The 14,003-nt window shown below is 51.2% G+C and overlaps 1 protein-coding gene across 1 annotated transcript in view; it reads right to left on the bottom strand.

Annotated features, from left to right (window-relative positions):
- Positions 1-14,003, bottom strand: part of ANK1 (ankyrin 1) — a 217,526-nt gene that overhangs the window by 27,381 nt on the left and 176,142 nt on the right. The window contains exons 23-35 of the mRNA XM_019649237.1: positions 11,824-11,921; positions 11,506-11,730; positions 10,349-10,503; positions 9,754-9,965; positions 9,024-9,228; positions 8,581-8,677; positions 8,090-8,318; positions 7,405-7,530; positions 7,175-7,294; positions 5,770-5,848; positions 5,399-5,473; positions 3,733-3,864; positions 2,723-2,869 (exon numbers count right to left, since the gene is read on the bottom strand). Coding sequence (XP_019504782.1) covers positions 2,723-2,869; positions 3,733-3,864; positions 5,399-5,473; positions 5,770-5,848; positions 7,175-7,294; positions 7,405-7,530; positions 8,090-8,318; positions 8,581-8,677; positions 9,024-9,228; positions 9,754-9,965; positions 10,349-10,503; positions 11,506-11,730; positions 11,824-11,921 — 1,900 coding nt within the window. The remainder of the gene's footprint in view (positions 1-2,722; positions 2,870-3,732; positions 3,865-5,398; positions 5,474-5,769; positions 5,849-7,174; positions 7,295-7,404; positions 7,531-8,089; positions 8,319-8,580; positions 8,678-9,023; positions 9,229-9,753; positions 9,966-10,348; positions 10,504-11,505; positions 11,731-11,823; positions 11,922-14,003) is intronic.

A 14,003-nucleotide genomic window follows, 5' to 3' on the forward strand; every position in this document is an offset into this window, starting at 1 on the left:
CCTGCTGGAGCAGAGGGTTCCGAGGGACTGATGAGGCTGGACAGAGAAGCCAGGAAACACAGAAGCATTCGATTTGTGACCGTCTATAAGCAACCAAGAGGAAGTGGGATTCTTTGAAAACTCAAGTTAGATCAGGTGACTGTTTTGCTCCAAAGCCTTCATCTCACTGCAGGTGAGGTGTCCTCGGGAGTGTCTGTCAGAGCTGGTCTCCTGTGGCCCTCTGACTTCCACTCCTGCCCTTTCTTCTTCCCTCCCTCTGTCCAGCCCCTGTGGCCCCTCACTATTGTGTGAACACAGCAGGTACCCCGCACCGGGCCACTGCAGGGTGTGCTTCTCTGGGGGCTCTTTCCCCACGTTTCCATGGCTCAGTCTGTCTCCTTCCATCCTTCATTCAATGCTACCCTCTCCCAACGTTTGTCATGCCCTTAAGCCCAGCACGCCCAGCACTCGTTACAAGTCTGTTTATTTTCCACACCACTTATTGTTAGCTGCCAGCACATTCTATAACTCACATATTGAGTTAGTGTTTGACTCTCCGAACGGAAGGTAAGCGCCACGAAGACAGAGTTTTGGAGCTTTGTGGGGGGCATCTGTTTGAAAACTGGTTTATCTCCCCTGCCTAGAACAGCACCTGGCGTGTGGTAGGTGTTCAAAAAATATTTAAGTGAGCTAACCAACTGAAACAGAGGCCATTCCACCAATCATGGAACACAGAGAGACCCAGCCCCACACAGGAATTTAGAGCTCTGTTCAGGCATTAGAGTCTCTAGGCCGGACTGGGATTAAGTGCTGTAGCCAATAGGAGACATTTATAAATGCCTGGGTCTGTTACTCTTTTTATTTCACTTCACTTCACTTCACTTCATTCCATTCCATTTTATTGTGGTAAGAACACTTAACATGGGACCTACCCTCTTAACAGATTTTTAATTATTGTAACTGCCGTGTTTATAATCACGTAATTCTATGGGCCTGTTGTCCTGTAGGTACATAGTTGGGGCACAAAAAACCAAAACCTTGCTGATTTGACTTGATTGAAACAGTATTGGGGATGTTAAGAAACCCAACCAAGTGATTGCTTATCACACAGACAAAGAGAAGTGCTTTGTTAGTTGGATTTCCCGAAGGTGGCCGCATTCCTCAGCCACCTTCCCTTCTTTCCTCTGTGAAAGGGAGGGGATCTACTTAACAGTCCTGTAATGCTCCAACCAGGTCCCCTGAGGGACACGGGAGTGAACCGTGTGCTGTCTGGAGCCATTTATGCTGGATGTGAAGAGCGAGCAGTGCACAGTGTGCAGCCAGAGACAAGCCCTTGTGCGCGCACACACACATGCCCTCACACACAGCCGTGAGACGCGGGGCGGGGAAGGGCTAGGAGTCTCCCAAGGCATGCATCTGTGGAGGCTGATGGCTCCTGAACACCTGGCCAAGGTGGAGACAGGCAGTGGAAGAGAATGAGCGGACTAGAGGTTCGGATGAGGTCAGAGGCAGAAGAGAAAGGAAACAAGATGTGATCAACAGAATATGAGCCCTGCACTCAGGGGGGTTAGGTGGCATGTCTCAGGAGACACAGGACAGGGGAGAAATCTGTGAGGGGCTCAGCGTGCACAGGCTAAACCTTGCAGAAGGAGGCCCTCTGCCCAGCCCAGGCCAGAGCTTCCCCACCACGGCCTGTGCCTGGTGCCCCAGGTGCCCATACAAGGAGCACGCGTGTGAGTGGCCAAGGACAGCCATTAAACTAGGAGTTTGGGGATCATAAACAGCATGATGCAGCTGTCCAGGGTGACAGATTAGGCACCAAAGGCTGACGGTTCACAGAATTAAAAACAGGCTTTCAAGGTCCGCAAGGAACCTCGGGGATGTAACTCAATTTGCTGATTTTAAAGCAGAGAAGATGACTCAGCTGCACGCGGAGTCAGGAGGAAACAGGGACTAGAACCCTGGCCTCCTGGCCCCCCCCACAGAGCGGGTTTCTGCTCTGTTTCTGTGTCCACGGGGTAGAGACAGGGCAGACGAAGAGGAGGGCGTGGGGGTCCCTGGCCGGCTCCTTCATGGGGCGAGCTACTTGCACTGCTGCTGCAACAAAAGCGGTCCTCAAGAGGCAGCAGTGAGGGTCCTGGGGGCAAAGGTCAGCCCCCACCAGGGGCCTGGTCACATTTTGATGCTGAACCGCATCAAAAAAAAAAAATGAGGGAAAGAGATGGGATGAGAAAAAAAGGGAGAGAGAGGAAAGGAGAAACTGGACTCAAAGAAAAGTAACCCACTTAGCTTCACAGAAGGGGCTCAGTAAGACTTTTGAAACAGCACCCAGCTAATCCACATCAGAAGCTCCATGCCCTTTGTTCCTCAGCCATTAACTGTTTTACAGATGGGGACACTGAAGCCCAAAAGGGCTCATGCCTGGCACAGAGCTACACAGAGCACTTGTGACCTGTAGGGGCAGGAGTTCAGCAGCTGCTGCCTCAGACTAGATTCCGGATTCCTGCTACTCCACCAGGGTCCCCCTGGGAGCCTGTCACTGACAGTAGCTGCAGGGGCCTCTCTGCAGAGAAGGGCACGCACACTCGTCTCTCTCACCAGTGCTCTCCCTGCCATCAGGGAGGGAGTTTGTAGAGACAGACCTCCCACCACCGAAGAGATGGTTTCATAAAGAGTCTTCTGCGGGCAGCTGGAAGGCTAGGCTTGGCTCAGCCCCACCTCCCTCCAGGAGACAGACACTCACCATTCATCTGGGAGGGCGAGGACGAGTATTCCCGTTCTGTGTGCCGCCGGTCTGGTTTCAGGTTGCGGCTTTGTCTGCCAGAGCCTTCCAACATGTTCACAATCTCGCTGCGGTCAATGTTCCTCAGGGCGGCGAACAGGTTCTCCACTGTCGGGAGAAGAGAAGAAGGCGCTTGCGGAGGGAATTCTAGTTACTGCAGGGCAGGGTGGGAATGTCGCTGGGGCTCTGAAATCATGCCAAGAGGAGATGGGAGAAAGGAGGGAGATGACTGATTTTTTTCAGAGCATGGAGGCATTGCTCTTTGGTCAGAATCAAAACAAACTGCTTCTTTAGAGAAGATTTCATGACCCTTCAACAGATCTTTTCCAAACCCTAACAGTGGCCAATTTCAAAGCATGGAAAGACTTTTTTTTTTTTTTGTCATTTAAGAGGAATGCTACAAGAAAAGGAGAGTGAGAATAACTGGATTCTATCTTTTTGAAATCCTTGGTCCTTGCCAGTTGATTTCAGATGCAAATGGAAACAGTCAATTTCCTCTTGGTGTTTGTGACTATGGGACTTTGGTTGAAGAGGATCTGAAAAGAGTGAGACAAATCTTCCCTTCAGGTTGGAGAAAAAGACGCTGCTGAGAACAAGGACAGGCTTTGCCCACCCATGCTCTGTCCTGAGAGAACAGTTCTCATTTGTTTAAGAAATTCAACAGGAAGTCACACACTGTACACATATGCTGTCATGTAGGGGTCCTAGTGCAATTGTTATCTTATTCTGAGTTTGGGGGAAAGATGGAGGCCAAGATTCTCTGGCACTGTCTTCTGGCAGGATTGCCTAGAAGACTCAGTGACCCCGATAGGTGTGTGTGTGTGAGAGAGAGACAGTGACAGAGTGCAAAAGAGACTGGTTCCAAAGGCCAACAGCACAAATGGAATTTGAAGGAAGAACTACTTTGGTGAAGGCTAGGTCCTGGCACAGGCTTTGGAAAGAGAAGTCCTCCTCAGCTTAATGGTACTGACTCTTTGCATTTTTGCCTTCACGGATGACCCAGAGGTTCAACAAGGCTGCGCTCTGCTCCAACAGCGAGTTGGGGTTTTCTACGCGGATCCTGTTGATGTCTTCCACACTGAACTGAAGCTCCCGGGCCAGCTCTGCAAGCAAAGAACCAAGACCAGGTGTGAGCCAAGTCAGAATTTGGCTCCAGCTCCCAAGATGGGCCCTGTGGACTGGGGCATCTGGTGGGGAGCACTGGAAGACTCCCTTTGGATTTGGTATTCCTTCTTACCAAGAAATACCTAGTGAAATGCAGACACCTACATTTTTATACCCTCAGAAAATGGGGCAGGAGTAAGGGTGCTCAATAAATAGGTATTGAATAAATGAATGGACGAATGCCCTTTCTTTCATCACTTCAAATATGAGATGAGGAGACAGCTTCTCAGCAAGGTTATCAACTGATCCAAGGTCACAGAACAAGCTGGTGCCAGACCTGGAAGTGGGGTTGAATTTACTAATGCCCACTCCAATGCTGTCTGTGCTATACCAGGATGCCACTTACTTTCCACAGAGCAGCAATTATAACAGAAATGCATTTCTGTATTTGTGTTTCTTCAGGGAAAGGCATTATTTACATTTAAAATGAAAATACAAGTTCCCATCTAAATGCAACGCAATAACACAGAATGTTCCATTTTCCCCTCCCATTATTTTAGTGTTATTTTTCACAGGTGTTTTAGAAGGGAGAACAGCATCAGAGTCTAATTTCAAGGATGAGGACGGCCAGAGGGAGATTGATAGTGAGATAAGAGGGTGCATGTAACACACACGCGCGCGTGCTCCCACCCAAGAAGCAGCAGCAGACATTCTTTTTTGCCTTCAAAAAAATGAACATTTTTCTGAATTTCTGTTGTGAACTATTGTCACACTGCCTTTCAGAAGCTATTGCTAGGATTTCTGAGTTTGTCTGTCACTGCAGGGTGACTGAGTGATGGGAGTCCATTCACACAAAAGCTACCAGAAAAAAAGGGTGAGGGGAGAATTAAGTTATAGGACCTGTGATTGAGTAAAGCACATTTTAAGCTTCCACTTTATTTTGCCCATCGCCTCACTTCAAATAAGGTCAATCATTATTGTTGACAAGACATCTGGTCGACGTCAGCTACTACCGGAGATTATAAATGAAAAATATTGAGACTTGCTCTTTAATTCCCCTTTTCCCTCAGCGACACCATCCTGCGAGGAAAGGCAATGTGTAGAGTGTAGGAGGCAGTGGACAGGCCGCCAGGTGACATATTATTTGTTTGCTGGCTTTTCTGGGCTCTGCCACTAACTAGCTACATAATTAAAGTCATGCTATTTAGCTGGATCTCAGTTTTCCCATCTGTAAAATGAAGTGAACTAGGTCAATTCTAAGGTCTCTTATTATAATATCAAATGTTGATTCTTTCTTAACAAAGGAAAACCAGACAGAAGTGTAGGATGGAGGCAGCTTCCCTCTTTCATTGGCCCCCCAAAGGCACTGCTTGGGCGACAGACCTATCTAAGCCAATCAGAGCAGATATACAATGGATAGTAAAACAAGGTTTAGAAATGCTTCCATCAGGTTCTCATTAGAGGAGACGAGGTGTAGGGGTAGGTAGATGTAGACAGGCAAAGTGCTTTTCTACCTCAAATTCCCCAACTCACCTGCCCAGCTGAGGCCAAGGTGTTCTGATATAATAGCCATCTTCATATCTGCTCGGTCTGTCCCACTGAGAAAACCTGGGGAGAAGCATTGGGTTTCACTTAGCCTCGCAGGACACAGAATAGACAGGGGTGAGTAAATGACCTCAGATGGATGCTCAGATCAGGTGAGGGCCTCACAGTACACCAGATAGATTGCTAAACCTGTAAGGGTCAGGTGGAGAGGCAAGCCAAAGGTTCCACCTGCTATATTCATAACACGTTGAGTCCAACGTGTCACGTTGAGCTCTTGTCAGGGGGAGGGGAAGCTCACTCACTCACAAGCTCCTTGGGAAGGGAGCAAGCACATATCATCACAAAGAGGTTTATTATACCCTGTGTTGATTCGCTGAGGATGCTGTATCTCAGGGCCAGCGGTGTCAAAGTCCTTCTCCTGTCATCGACTCCACTCGCCTGCAGAAGGAAGACAAAGAAAGGGTGCTTTGGGTTCTGGGCTGGCCCCCTTCATGGAGAAGGTGATTCAAGCTTATAGGCTGTGGGCTATGGAATGACGCCCCGTTCTGGCAAACAGTAAGTACTCACTTCTTTGGAGCCTGAACACAAAGAGTAGAAGTGTGGGAGGAGATAGAAGTGAGAGGGAGTTGAGGAAGCTCATATACTTTAATAATAATAATAATGGGAAAATCATCTGGCCCTGATCATGTGCCAAGCCCTGTGTAATGTGATGCTCACAACTAGCTATGTGGTAGGTATTATGATTATTCCCATCTCATTGATATGGAAACTGAGGCATAGAAGGGTTAAACAACTTGCCCAAGGTCTCTCATCTAATAAGTGGGGGAGCTAGGGTTTGAACTTAAAAAACCAAGTTTTTCTTTCTGGATTCTTTTCTGCTCAAAAGGCCCATTTTTTACACTGGCCTGAGGCTTAACACCCTGGCCTTGTGGAAAAGCTCCCTGATGTTTGCTCAAGGCTGCAGGAAATCCTATTTGGAAAGAGAACTGGGTTCACCCTGGTCCCCAAACAGAAAAGAGAAATTGAGCCGCAGATGTATGAATGGAACTTTGCTTCTTTTCTAGCTTGGCATGGAAGGCTGATAATTACAACAGTTGCAAAACAACACCAACAAAAACATGGAGACATATTATCTCTCCAAAGTCCCTATGATAGGTACTGATGGTGATACTCCTACTGCATAGATAAATAAACATACTTCGTCAAGACGTCTTTGCTGAGCTCAGAAACCTGGGTGTTTGCAGGGGCTGAGACACCAGGGTTCCCTTCTCTGAGGGCCTGGCTCCCTGGGGAAGGTAAGCAAATACATGGAAAAAAGGCTCAAACAAAAAGCTATCAAATAGTTGGGTGACCTTGAGCATTATAGACACATACCAGGTACTATGAAAAGTGTTTGACCTGGTGCCCAGTTCTAAGCCTCAGAAGCCTCAGACAAGGGGTACCAGGGTGGATGCCTTTCAGGCTCCTTTGAACCTTCTAGAAAGAACAACCTAGACAGCTCAGGCCCCCAGTGAACACACATATTGCCATCTCACACTGATGTTTTGTTCCTGAGCTTTGCAGAAAGGGCCAGGACACGCTCTCCCTGCCAGGTCACAGCCACATGTCCTGAGGAGACTGAAGAGCCTTTCTGGGCCTCAAAGAATTCCAAGGCAGCTTTTCAACAGGAGGAAGTGCTTTGGAAGTGCTCGACCTGGAGGCTGTTTTGGGACCTCCTCAAGGACCCCACCTCTGGCTGAGGGTCCTCCTCAGGCGGCAGCTCACCTTGATGCAGGGGGGCATGGTGATATTCAAGTGGCAGAGGATGTGCTGGGTGTCCTCATACTTCATTGCCTTGCGCAGAAATAACAAAGACCCGCCTGGCTCTCGACTGCTGTCCCTCACCTAAGTTCAATCACACAAACAGAAGATTCAAGGGCTGTTCTCTAGGCCGCCAGGTTGGCTGAGAGATTTCTGCCTCCCAAACTTTCTAGACCCAGACGAGAGATTGGCACCTTTACGGGAATGGCCAAACGGTTCTCCCGAAATGACTGGAAGTGAAAACTCCGCTGCTGGGCAGCTTTTTTGACAGGTACCAGGTTCCCAGAAAGTTCCGCAAACAGGGGCATTCCTTCTAAAACCTGTAGGAAGGGAAAAGCAAACACAGCTTGTCAGGCAGAAATGCCCAGATAGCCTGTCCTGCCTTTCAGCTTTGATCTTTCCTTCCCCACAACACACCCTTTCTACAGCGTGAGGCACAGTGGGTGTGCTCTGAGAAACCCCACTGTTTGTATTGGAAAAGGCTTTGTTTCCCAGGTTATGCTTCCTTACTGAAAAGATTTCATAATGAGCAGGAACCTTCATATATCTTTGTGTAGTTGATCAAGATTGCTGGCAGAGTACTCTAGAGCTCCACCAGGATATCAGCGCTTATTATCACAAGTCACTGGGCCAACAGTGGCTCCTCACCTCAGGTGAAACTTCCTTAGGATGCTGTTCAAGAGGGGATTAAAGAGACCCAGCCTAGGACCTTCTCCCAACCTCCCCTCCCCCAACAGGAGGATTTTCTGACTGCTCCGGATCACAGTATCCTGGAGAAAACAAACCACAAGTGCCCTGTCCTAGCTCCAGGAGCTGTGTCTCACTGTGAGAGAGAAAGGCCTGTGAGTGCCACGTAATAAAGGGAACCAGGTGCTGTACCTCTATGTCCCTGCTCCGGGCCACCTCGACAAAGTTCTCATGCTGCTCAAGGGTCTTGTCCACCTTATCATCCGTCATACAGTAGCAGCGCAGCCGCCCCTCTCGGGGGTCATTCATCTTGGCGAAAATGACAAACTTGGCCATGTAGGGCACTGCAGTAAGCTCCTTATACAGCAGAGTGGCGAAGTTCACAGCCTCAGCAGTCCGAGGACAGTCTGACAGCCAAAACCTGGAAAGAGAGGGCTAATTATAATCATGTTCCTAAATGCCCGATGGACAGCTTCATTTCCATCCAGATAGGAGCAACATGTGATCATGCGATGGCCCCTCTAACATGCCCGGTGGTCATGGCAGGGCTTCTACATGTAGAGGGGCAGTGGAAGATGCTCAGGTTCAAGCCTGGTCAGGGCATGAGGATGGCTACCTGCACTGACCCCTCAGTGCAGGGCCCTGGAGCCCCCTGGGCTGGGCTGGGCTGGGATGCACCTCACCTGGCAGAGACATTGGTGGTGAAGGTGGCACACTCATTGGCATACACGAGCTTGGTTGTTCCTGTTATATCTTCCCACTGGGCTTGATCTGTTCCTCCTACAACAGGAGCAGAAATGGGCTGGGGGATGGTCTTCAGATGTAGGCACAGAGCTTGCCTAAACATTAAGGGCCAAGCGGGCAATAGCTGAGACGGGCACATCTGGATGCAGCCCTGAGCACACCTATTTTCTCATACTCTCCTCCTCCTAGCAACCTGCAGCACTCCTCCTCTAGGGAACTGAGGGCTCTACCCAGAAGGATCTCCCTTCCATCCCTTGGAAGCGCACATCACCAGGAGAAGCCAACAAAACATGGGATGATTGTTAGCTTCCCCTTTTCCTGTCTCCCCCTGTGGCCAAAAGGAGGACAGAAGATAAGACAGAGGCAAGGGGGCACCTCTCACCAATGACACTGCAGAGCAGGCGCAGGCTGGTGGTGTCTCCCTCTCCACTGTCCCGCGGATTGTCCGTCCAGGAAGGAGGGAGTGGGATCCGAAGCCCGATGGGGCGGTGGAACTTCCGGCGCCGTGGCTCCACGGTGACAATGGGGCTGAACGTGGCTTGGTTGCCCAGGAGTTTGGTGACCAGTTCATCTGGTACAGGCTGGGCCTGCAAAGTGCCAAAGGGGGGTGGACACTCAGCCCCAGAACAACTCAGCTCACGGACAGGAGGCAGCACCATCTCCGAGGGGAGAGCAGGCTGTCTACGCAGAGTGAAAAGGCTCCTGGGGGAGGGGGTGTCTCATGACGGCTGACCACAGGGCCTGCCCCAGCTCTCACGTCACTGCTTGGCCCTCCTTTCTGAGCACTTTCTCCCCGTTTCCCCACTGCTCCTCATTCCTGGGATGGTGCCATCTTTACTCAGCATTAGGTACCCTTCCAGGAAGCCATGTGTAACTCCCTCATGCCATGTAGATTAATGCATTATCTGGGGCTGTCTGAAACCCACCCAACTTTCTTTTGAGCTTTACGATCAAATCTCTACCTAAAATTTTCAGGCATTGGACAAAAATGTGGAGGATGTCCTGGGGAAAACAGTCCTTTTCCTGAAGATTTGAACTCCTTCCACCCTCCATGAACTGTCTGAGTGGTCGTGGGGACACCCAGCTGGTGGAGAGGAGGAGGGCTGTGTCACCTGCAGAGCCAGTTTCACTCTCTTGGTGACAGCATTTTCTGGGAATGTCGCCTGCACCAGGGGGACCAGCTTGCTCTTCAGAGAGCCCCCTTCAGGGCCGATGGTGTCATAGTCCTGGCAGAGCCGTGACATGATCACGAAGTACAGGGGGAAGTCCGTGGTGATGATGCGGCAGACCCTCTTCTTCTCCAGCTCTTCCAGACTCCCGAGCTCTGGAAGCACACAGCAGGGTGCCACCAGCCCAGTCACGCTGAGTGCAGGCTCAGCCACCTCTGTGTCCCAGAGCCCCCTCAACCCCCGCTTCTGGAGCACGCCCCCTCCCCCCCCCAGGCACCCAGCAATGGGGCTGAGCAGCCTGGAGGGAGAAATCTCGGGGTCCAAAAGGTCCAGCAGAAGGAGATGCAGGTGGCGGTCAGGGGCCAGGTGCTCACTCAGATGCCCTAAGGACTGGGAACCGGACCTAATGGGGCCATCTCTAGTCTCTCAGGGCTCCCCACACTCCAGGTGGCCCCAATGGCCCACCCTAAAAGTGCAACCTCAAATCCCATCTTCCAGAAGGAGGGCACCTGCACTGGGATCCCTGGGTCTCTGTTACCTTCGTCCATCCCGTTGAGGATCTGATCCAGGTAGCTTTCTCCGTAGCGACTCTTGTGTTCCTTCCACACGGAGCCGTTTTCACTCCGCAGCACCACAAGCTCCCGGTCCCCGCGGCCATGGGAAGCAAAGTGGGGGATCTCCACAATCACAGGGCTGAGGGGACAGAGCAGAGGGTGGAGAGGTGTCTGGATGCAGACGATCACACCTTCCGGGCAGGCAGCCAGGGGCGAAGGAAGGGAAGAGCTAGTGGGGCAGGGTAGTCCGTGCCCGCCTGGAGTGGGAAGGGGTCCCGCAGCCACAGTGGGGGCCGCCCCCCGTGGGCAGGTCCTGACAGTGGAACAGATCTGCGCAGGTCCCGTCACTCACCACCAGGCCCCGTCTCACTTCTCAAGGCTGAGGCTCAGCCAAATAACCTTGCCCTTGGACCTGATCCTTAGAACTGGCCTGAAGCCTCTAGACAAGGGACCGAAGCTCTCTGAGCCTCAGCTTCCTCGTCTATCAATCAGCGATAATGACATGTCCTTTGCAGGGAGGCTTTGAGGAGTACATTTAAAATGGAAAATTAACACGAAAGCCTTCCGCAGGCTGCTTTACAAATGGTAGATGAAAGCTCGAAGGTGGGGACAGGCAGTGGATGGAGATAGGAAGGCAGGGCCTCCGGGGTAAGATCTGTCCCGACATTACAGCCATGGTGCCTGACGAATAACAAAGCTCCTAGTAGAAGCAGCTCAGCCTGCCTCAGACGAGGTGAGAAATGGGCCTGGAAACCCATTGATCTTGCCGTCCTTGGGGGCAATGCTCTAAAGCTGTCTTCTAGTAAGAGCGCTTCAGAGCTGAAATGATTAAACCCTTGAGGGCCCCCAAAGTAGCCCTGCCTTTTCTGTCCCTTCTCTGGTGTCATACAAGCTCTGGGAGTATTAAGCGCCACCTGGGCTATGGACTCCTTGGTGTATCTAAGGAAAGGCAGTGAAAGTGGGAATGACAGCTCCGGTTTCAGGACGGTAATGAGGTGACACGGGGCTCCAGGGCGTCCCTCTCCCTCTGCCCTGTGGCTCGATGGTTCTGGGTAGTTGTTGCTGAAGTGGCAGTAATGGACCAGCAAGGACAGGTTAGGGACGCGCTGCACACGCACACCCAGAAAGAGAGCCCTCTTACCTCAAGAACTGGGCCCCTGTGGGCCCCAGCGCAATGATCCTGCTGGCCAGGCCTTCCTCCTCGGCAAGCGGGGGCGGCGTGCTCAGCTTCTGTGGCTTGACCAGGCGGCAGGTGATGCGAGTGGGTGCCGCACATGTCCGAGGCGGGATCACCACCCTCAGGCCATTGTGACGGCTCCCCCGCATTGAGCCTCCCCGAGCGTCCACCATGAAGCTCACCAGAAACCTAGGACACAGGCAGATCCACATTGGGCTTCCATGCGCTCTCTTTGAGACAGGGAAAGTGTGGGCCCGGAATCCTTGTCACGGGGTCACTCACCCTGTGTGGACGGGGCTGGCCACCGGGCTGATGTTATCTGAGGTCTCTGTGGCTGGGCTGCTGGGGATGAGTGAGTCTTCATCATACTCTTTAGATGCCTGAGGAGGAGAGAAAGGTCAACTGTCCTAGTACCTCCCAGGCCACCGGTGCTGGTCCGAGGCCAGCTCATATTGTGCCAGGCAGGGGAGGCTCATCGCCAAAAACCACGTGGGCCAACGGAGGCAGTTCTCGCACACACTCACCACGAGGCCTTTGGGGACAAGGCCTGCCTGGAGTCTAAGAGGCAGCATGGGCTTCTTCCTACCATCATGGCTGCTCCTTAGCTCTAGACCCTGGGACAGAGCTTTGGAATAGAGGGAACAAGTCCTCACTCCACTCTGGCTTCAGTCCTAGTTCCTACACCCACTACGGACCTCCCCACCCTGCTCTCCAGCTATACATCAGCGTGAAACCTCTGCTCTAGGCGGCTTGCTTTCACACCAGAATTGGCAACGGACCCTGCGCCATCACCTGCTTGTTGTTTAGCTTTGGGCAAGGCACTTGTCCTGTAAGCATCTGAGGTACATGAAGTGAATGGAATAGATCCTTGCCCTTGGGGGGTTTCTTGTTTCCTCCTCTGCAGATGAGACGGTCCCCTGCCTCACAGTAACATTGCAATTATGGGGACATGGGGCTGACTCGCACAGGGTTCTACATCGCAAGGACTCATGAAAACTAGCAGGGTCTGAATCCGGCCCGGGTCCCCTCCAGGTTTTTTCTTAACGCTGCTTTTACGCGTGCTTCCCCACTGGTGCAGACGCCCTTGCCTCTCCTTTGCTGGTCCAATTCCATTCATTTTTTAATGTGTCTCCTCCTCCATGAATCCTTCCTATTGGCTCTAATCTGGATAAACTCACACCACACAGTTGAACACTTTGATAATTACCCTTCCTGCATTCTGTGCTAACTGGTTTCGCATATCTGAGTACACCCTTGCCAGTTGGACCATTAGCTCCTAGGAGGCAGGTATGGGTCTCTCATAGTCCGCCATCAAGCCCTATACAGGGCATATAGTAGGACTCTAGTAAACACCTGCTGAGTTGAGTTCATGATGTAAACGAGGAGTCAAAGAGAATGGGTTGGTCAAAGAACAGCAGGACACAGAGCCACTTGGCTGCTTTCTCATCTCTGTCTTTGGCAGCATTCAGGGAGCGTGCCTCAGCAGTACTCGGGCTGTATCTGACCAGATCTCCCAGATGCCACCCAGTGAGTCACACCAACATCCATCACTATGATATGCCCAGCATGGAGGAGCTGGCTAGACAGCTTCACAGCCGGCTTATCATGCATGCCATTGGGGTCCAGGTTATGGTTGCTGAGTTCGGACACACACTCTTTCAAGTGGCAGAGGAAGAGACCAGCCTTTGCTGGGCACAGACATGGCTATGTCAGTTATCAGGGCTTGGTCAGTCATTTCCAGCCTCTAAACACCACACTGCTTTCTTTTTATCCTAGAATGCCCCCTTGCCCTGGTAAAACGTGCCAAATGGCATAAAATTAAATGATGGGGAATTAAATTTTTTAAATCCCTTTTTGGGGACAAATTCAGGTGGCATCCAGGGAAGCCACAAACTAGGGTACTACAGTGAATAACAGCCCCCACTAGAATCATTCTCTCTGACATCCCTTTTCTTTCTGTATTGGCATTTTCAGCTCCCAATAATCCTTTGAGGAAGGTGACGCAGAAACTGCTCCCTTTTTTACAGACGTGAAAGAAAATGAGCGCACAGTTCCATGACTTGCCGTGGTTTCTAGTAGGTACAGGCTGCAGCCTCCAGCCCCCTCTCCAGCACCATGACCCACTACCCTCATGGGTGCAGACAGTGTGTGCACAGGGGTGGTGGTCATGAGAACACGGGCTGTGAAGCCAAAACTTCTAGTGTCAGTTCTCAGTCTCACTCGTGACTGGGCCAGAGTAATGATGTTTCACAAGCCATGGGCTCGCTGAGATGCCGATCAGTCATATCTGGGATAATAAGAACGCTGGCAGCACAGGGGCAACAAAGAACACGTGGCATCACAGGTCTGCAAGGCTTGGTAAATGTTACAAGCTTTACAACTCTTAGTTCCTATCTTACTGCAGATCATCTCAAAGTAATTGTTGTCTCAGGGTCCCCACTCTCTGTGAAAAGGAAAAGAAA

The sequence above is a fragment of the Hipposideros armiger genome, unplaced genomic scaffold, assembly GCF_001890085.2.
Source record: "Hipposideros armiger isolate ML-2016 unplaced genomic scaffold, ASM189008v1 scaffold_131, whole genome shotgun sequence".
Classification (NCBI taxonomy): Eukaryota; Metazoa; Chordata; class Mammalia; order Chiroptera; family Hipposideridae; genus Hipposideros; species Hipposideros armiger.